The following is a 5,754-nucleotide window of genomic DNA, read 5'->3' as shown; positions in this document are numbered from 1 at the left end:
GGGCCGAGGCTGCGGCGGGCCGGGGCGGCCGCGGGGCCGGGACCGGGACCGGGACCGGGGCGAGGATCCGCGAGAAGACGGGCCCCGTCCCCCGCAGAGGAGCTGCCAGCCCAGCGGCAGACCGCGCTGCCCGTCCAGCTCCTCCACCCTCAACCCGGACGTACGGCTCGATACCTTCGCCTTCTCCACCGGCAGGGCCCGGATCCCTGAGCCGAGCGACGGGTCGCCGAGCCGCCCTCGCGTCTCGCACCACTGAGGGAAGAACTTCGGAAGAAACGGGTCTGGCTGACGGCAGCACGGCCGGAGGTCGAGCAGCCCCCCTCCCCAGAGTCAGCGGCGCTCGGGGCTGTAGAGGCCCGGACAGACGGGCTTGGTCGAAGGGACGTAGCTGAACAAGGCGTGCGCCCTGCCGGCCTCCGCTTCGGGCAGGTAAAGGTGTATCTTGTCCAGAAGATGACCCGGCCAGAAGTTGTTGTCATTTGACTTGCTCACGTGCGCAAACTTCATTTGCATTTTATTCCTTTGAAACCGCCTAAAAAAAAAAAAAGATAAGAACGTGTTTTAACGAAATAAAACTCTGGGTGGTTTCACTGCTGCTGCTACGAATGGCAAAAGCGAGACTGACAAGAACCAGCTACCAGGGCTTCCAGGCTCTGGGAAGCTCTGCCAGACCCGTGCCCTTTCAAGATTAGAGTTATGAGTGCTTTTGTTTGAACAGACTGAGATGATGACCCCCTTCAACAGCATATTCAACCTGCCAGCCTTTCAAACTAGGCTGCCAAATGACCTTTTTGAAGAGAATTTTAATCCAGCTTTCCTTGTGTTAGATCCAAATACGTGCTGCATAAATCAGGTATCTCTGTCATTATTACACATTATTTACATTAGAAATGCCAACTTGCAAAGCTGTCTTAAGAGCTGACATATTGCCCATCGCTGCAGTATCTAAACACCCTTTAACTGAGATAACAAAGTTGTGCTCTACTTTGCTGTATTTTTTCCCTCTAAAAGTTTCTCCACCAATCCAAACAGTTTGGACTGTTCAATTTTTGGAAGGTGGAAGTTCTTTGCCACTTTGGCAGCCCTCGTCTGGCAGGAGGAAGGTGGGACCATGCTGCTTGCCTCCGAGAACCAATTCTTGTACTCCTCTAATGTTCAGGGTAAACTCAGAACAAAGGCATCACTTCTTAAACGGGCGTCCCAGTCACTTAAGACCTGAGCAGAGCTTTTGTTTTCAAAGTGCTATTTACTGCTTTCTGAAAAAAACCAACCCATGCAAATGGCTGTGAGAAGTTCTGATGTTAGGTTTTAACAACTGAAATGCAGTGTTGTCAGTATAACAAGAGAAGGGTAGCTGCAGCTGTAAGGCCACCCAAGATCGAAGAGTAAAGCTCGATTTTTTGGGATTGTCTTTCTTCCACAAGAATATTCTCTGAGTGAATTTCAGACAGTGTAGGGTCAGTCTGAGGAGGACCTTCTGAGGAGAGAAGATTGTCACCTCTGTAGCTCTCTGCAAGTTCAGGGTACAGAACCAGACCCAACTAGACCATAATGCTCCTGCCAGGCACCACAAACCGCTCACCAGCACCACTGCAACCTGATGACTTCATTGAAATACAGAAGCAGCCATGCAGCCGAGGGGAGACTCTGCCTCTTCGCTGTCACTGGCTGCTCCCTTGCAGCACCCTGATGTTTCACTCCAGCACCTCGGTACCACCTCTGATGCGGTGGGGACCGAGCACAGCGGAGTGACACAGCAGCAGGAGGAGATCCTAAACCCTCTTTCAACAAACCTATTTTCTGCCTCTTTGGCCTGCTTTCCAGATGCAGTTCTTGACCTGGATGTGCTCACAGGCGATGGAGTGGGATCACGTGCTTTGGTGTAGGATCCTCCAGGCTGCCTGATCTGCCTTGTAGCTTCACCCTCTCTGATGACCTTGTCACCCGGGTGCAGCAGGGCTGTTGGCAAAGCGCACAGTGAAAAGAAAACAGTCATGCCTCGCCCCACGCAGCAATGGGGTGAGGACAGAAGATGCTGAATGCATTTACCCAAGAAAACCATTGAATTCTCCTGCTGCTCTGGGCCCATTCCCCAGCTGCCCCTCCCCATCCAATCCAGATCATCTCTATTCTAGTCTGCGACACTGCCCAGGAGGGGATACAGCCACAGTGCAAAAGGAGGAAGGTGTGAGAGCCCCAACTGCGCAAACAGGACTTAATGGCCCTGACTGGCTCTACTCAGGACCCTTCCCACAGGCCCAGGAGCCCCAAATCAGCTCAGCCGTCACCCTTCAGTCCCAATGAACTACACAGCGGTGTAGCAGTCTCCAGCTCAGCCACAGCTGTGTGTGCCTGGGTCCTGACTGACTGGGACTGACTTCCCGGCTTGACCCTGGACCTGACACAGCACCATGAACTTGCCTGATGATGCAGACTCTTGGTTGAACCTGCCTACCAACCCAGGGGCAATGGGATGGGGCCCTGGCCGCCAGGCTCCTGCCCAGCCAGCTGTGGTATTGCACTGGGCCATTGCTGTGCCCAGATGCCGATCTGTAGTGCCCAGACACTTATCTGTAGCATCCTTTGCTATCTTAGCCTTGCTCTGGCCCTAATGATTGTTTTCTGATCCCAGTCAGCAGCATCCCATTCCCATGCAGGGCTACAAACACGCTTCAGCAGCAGCCCCTCCCACAGGAGCCCTGTTTCTGAGCTTGGGAAGAGACACAAGCGTGTCAGATTTACTACATTCACATCAAGCCTTTGGTCTCTGCTTTACCTTTTTGCAGCACTAGCTCTGTGAGACGACTGTTGGGTCCTCTGCACAGCTTGAGGCTCTTCAGATAGCTCAGGAAGCAATCCCTGCGGTACTGGTCCACCAGTGCTCCCAAGTCACCCTCTGCAGTTGACGGCAGGCAATGCTCATCAACGGCTGCATCCCCAGATCTCACCAGCCGACACTTTTCTTTCCATTCTAGCAGGCCATCTTTATCCTACAAATCAAGGACAGGTCCTGGTTAGCACTGCTGGGTAAGTGCATCTCTGCACTTGCCAAGATGCTCCAAATAAAGTGTTTTGGGGTGAATGAATCGGTGTTACACTTTTGTTTGATCATCTTGCACTGACCCTGATAACTGAATAGGACAAAATGCTTATCAGCATCTTGTGGGACGAATCACAGTCCAATGGGCATGTCAACCCAGCGATCGGGAAGACTCCATCCCCAGACATGAAAATTGTTTCAACATCATCTTTTTCTTGCCATTAACCCATAAAAAAAATTAGTCTCACCAAAGCGTTCAGAAGCTAAACCAACTGTTTTAGAGGGCTTGTTAACACCTCAGCTGCAAGTCCTGGGTGGTGAAGCGACTGCGAAGAGGTTAATATTCACGACAGCTCCCTGCCCTGTCCTTTCCTGCTGTACTGTCCTCTAAACCATCCCATGCTCACCAGCGCATGCAGGTGCCCTTGTTTTCCTGCCACACACACAGTACCTTCTTCCATCGCCTCCTGTCTCTGAACTGTTTTCCAGCCTCTTCCATTTCATCGTAGCTTAGATATCTGCGTTCTGGCTCAGTGTTGACTGGGGGAGCTTCTAACAGCATTAACTGTGTTTTAGGCTCGGTAGGAGCATGAGGCTTCATCTCTTTGGCTTTGCCCCCAGCAGGAGTTACACAACTGACCGCTGTGCAAGTGGTTGTATGGAACTGTGCTTGTACACCTATGATATAGATCAAAAACCAAAAAAACAAAAAGCCCAGAGAAACTGTGTTACAGAGTAGCAGAAACACCAGGGCTGACCAACTTTTAAGGCAAAGGGCTTTTACATTTTGTGCACACTGGAACTCTCAGCAGACTCAGATCTTTGAATGAAAACATCCTTTAGATTTTGACTCAGACACAAATATTACAGACTGTCCCCATCTCTGCTTTACAGTTTCCCAAAGTGTTTTGCTGTCCACATTCAGTTCTGTGTTTCATGCTTACAAAATCTTTTTAATCTGCAAAACAGTTAGTGCAATGCAAGGGCAGCGAAATGCGTCCTATCTCACAGATGTGACAACTGCAGCTTAGGATGACACAGGTACTATGAGAAGCCTTCAGGTCTGGGTTAGGTTTTAAAAGATAACCTCTTCAGAACCTGTGTTTCCCAGCTGCCACCAACAGCTGGAGGAAGGGTCTGCTTTTGACCCACTGGATGGTTAATGCTAACTAACAAAATCCAGTGCAGTACATTAAACCTCAGGGCTCACATTTTAAGCCAAACCCGAAAGATTGGATAATCTGTCTCCTGCAGTTGGGGCAACTACAGTATTGCACACCTCCTGGACTGTTACGGTTTTCCCAACAGAAGTCTCCTTCTGTCCACTCTGCTACAGGGCAGTAGTCTCAGAGAACCATATTCTGGATGCAGTTCGGTATTTCCCATCAGTAAGGATACAGGGCTGCTTTCCCAGCACAGTGCTCTCCTCTTACCTGTTTTGGTCTTTCTGCCTTGTCCTTTCGTCATTTCCAGCCACTGCTTTTGACATTGAATCAGATCTTCATTGCTTATAAAATCTCCCGTCTTTGAGGAAGCCAGGAAGATGATCACTGTCTCCAGGTCCTTGTCGCTGATGGGAACTTTGGTCTGGCAACCAAAACCAAAACAACAGAGTCATCACAAAAACTTGCTCCACGGAAACCACTCTGGGTTTGCACGTGGGAAAATACAGCAGAGTTGCAGCAGTTCCTGCCTTTTCGGTTCCCTGCGTACCGCTTTGATGACATGAATGAAGTCTGCTCTTGTGATCTTCCTCCTGTCCGTACCAGCCCTCTTGAACACATCCACCATAGTCAGCTTCTGCTTGCGCAGGAGGTTATGCAGCGTGACAAGAGCTGGGGGGTATGGTGCACGAATAAGGGGAGGGTGACCTCCCTGCCAGGGCTGGCCACTTGCTGATGGTGAGCGCTGAAAAAGAGTGGAAAATACCCCGAGACCACCGTTACCCAGAATCCTCACGCCAGCAGGGGCTGAGGAGACGCAGCGCAACGATCCCAAGGACAGAGTAACAGCACTTACAGACAGCACCCCCAGGCTGCGGGTCATGGCCGATTTGCTTTCAGCCCTTCTGTCTGCTCTGCACACCTTTATTCTTTCCCAGACTCTTTCTTCTTGACTGCTACGGGCAGGCTTTCCCATCAGCCATTTTCCTACATCCGCAATGCTCTCCAGCTGAGATCGGAGCTGCTTCCTCTCCTCAACCCAAGCCAGCTTCTGTGGGTCACCTTGAGCATCGGAGGCGATCTCTGGAGACCCGAGGCTGTCTCCTCCCTCTGGGAGCAGCTGCAAAGCAGGCAGCTGGCAGGAGTCTGTGGCCCGGGTTGGCTTGGGAAAGGGAGCAGCTGCTTTTGCCATCGGTGGCACAAAAATAACACGCCCCCTGGCCTGGACATGGCTGGGCCGAGCCCGCTTGCCTTCAGCCGTGAGCAGGGTGTTGGGCGCCTGTGTTTTGGGTGATGTGGTTCGAAGCAGCGATCCAAGGCTCGACATCGGTCAAACCCTCGCTGGTGACAACAGGCGCCGTGGGTGACGACAGGCGCGCTCGTTACAGCCGCCAGCTGGGACTCAGCTGGACAGCACCGGCGCTCGTTCTCCTCGGGCCTGCCTCCGGGCCCGGGCCCGGGCCCGGGCAGCGGTTTCGGGGGTCCTGCCGAGCAGAGCCGGCTGAGGCAGAGGGCGGCTTGGCGGGCGGCTGCGGCCCGGCGGCTCCCCCG

The 5,754-nt window shown here is 52.5% G+C and overlaps 2 protein-coding genes across 2 annotated transcripts in view; both read right to left on the bottom strand.

Annotated features, from left to right (window-relative positions):
• The window catches only part of RPL32 (ribosomal protein L32), a 2,778-nt gene extending 2,508 nt beyond the window's left edge, over positions 1-270 (bottom strand). The window contains exon 1 of the mRNA XM_010570231.1: positions 175-270. The gene's annotated coding sequence lies outside the window, so the exon portion shown is untranslated. The remainder of the gene's footprint in view (positions 1-174) is intronic.
• Positions 271-310: 40 nt separating this feature from the next.
• Positions 311-5,555, bottom strand: EFCAB12 (EF-hand calcium binding domain 12). The gene is made up of 7 exons (XM_010570209.1): positions 5,069-5,555; positions 4,754-4,948; positions 4,474-4,627; positions 3,492-3,718; positions 2,777-2,990; positions 1,794-1,959; positions 311-532 (listed from the first exon to the last, which is right to left on the bottom strand). The coding sequence occupies exons 1-7, from the start codon at positions 5,528-5,530 to the stop codon at positions 331-333; spliced, it is 1,620 nt and encodes a 539-aa protein (XP_010568511.1). The 5' UTR covers positions 5,531-5,555; the 3' UTR covers positions 311-330.
• Between the last annotated feature and the right edge of the window lie 199 nt (positions 5,556-5,754).

Source organism: Haliaeetus leucocephalus, unplaced genomic scaffold (assembly GCF_000737465.1).
Source record: "Haliaeetus leucocephalus isolate CR32 unplaced genomic scaffold, Haliaeetus_leucocephalus-4.0 Scaffold2, whole genome shotgun sequence".
In the NCBI taxonomy this organism is placed as follows: domain Eukaryota; kingdom Metazoa; phylum Chordata; class Aves; order Accipitriformes; family Accipitridae; genus Haliaeetus; species Haliaeetus leucocephalus.
Note: the sequence above shows the minus strand (reverse complement) of the source record. Positions and strands in the feature narration are given on the sequence as shown.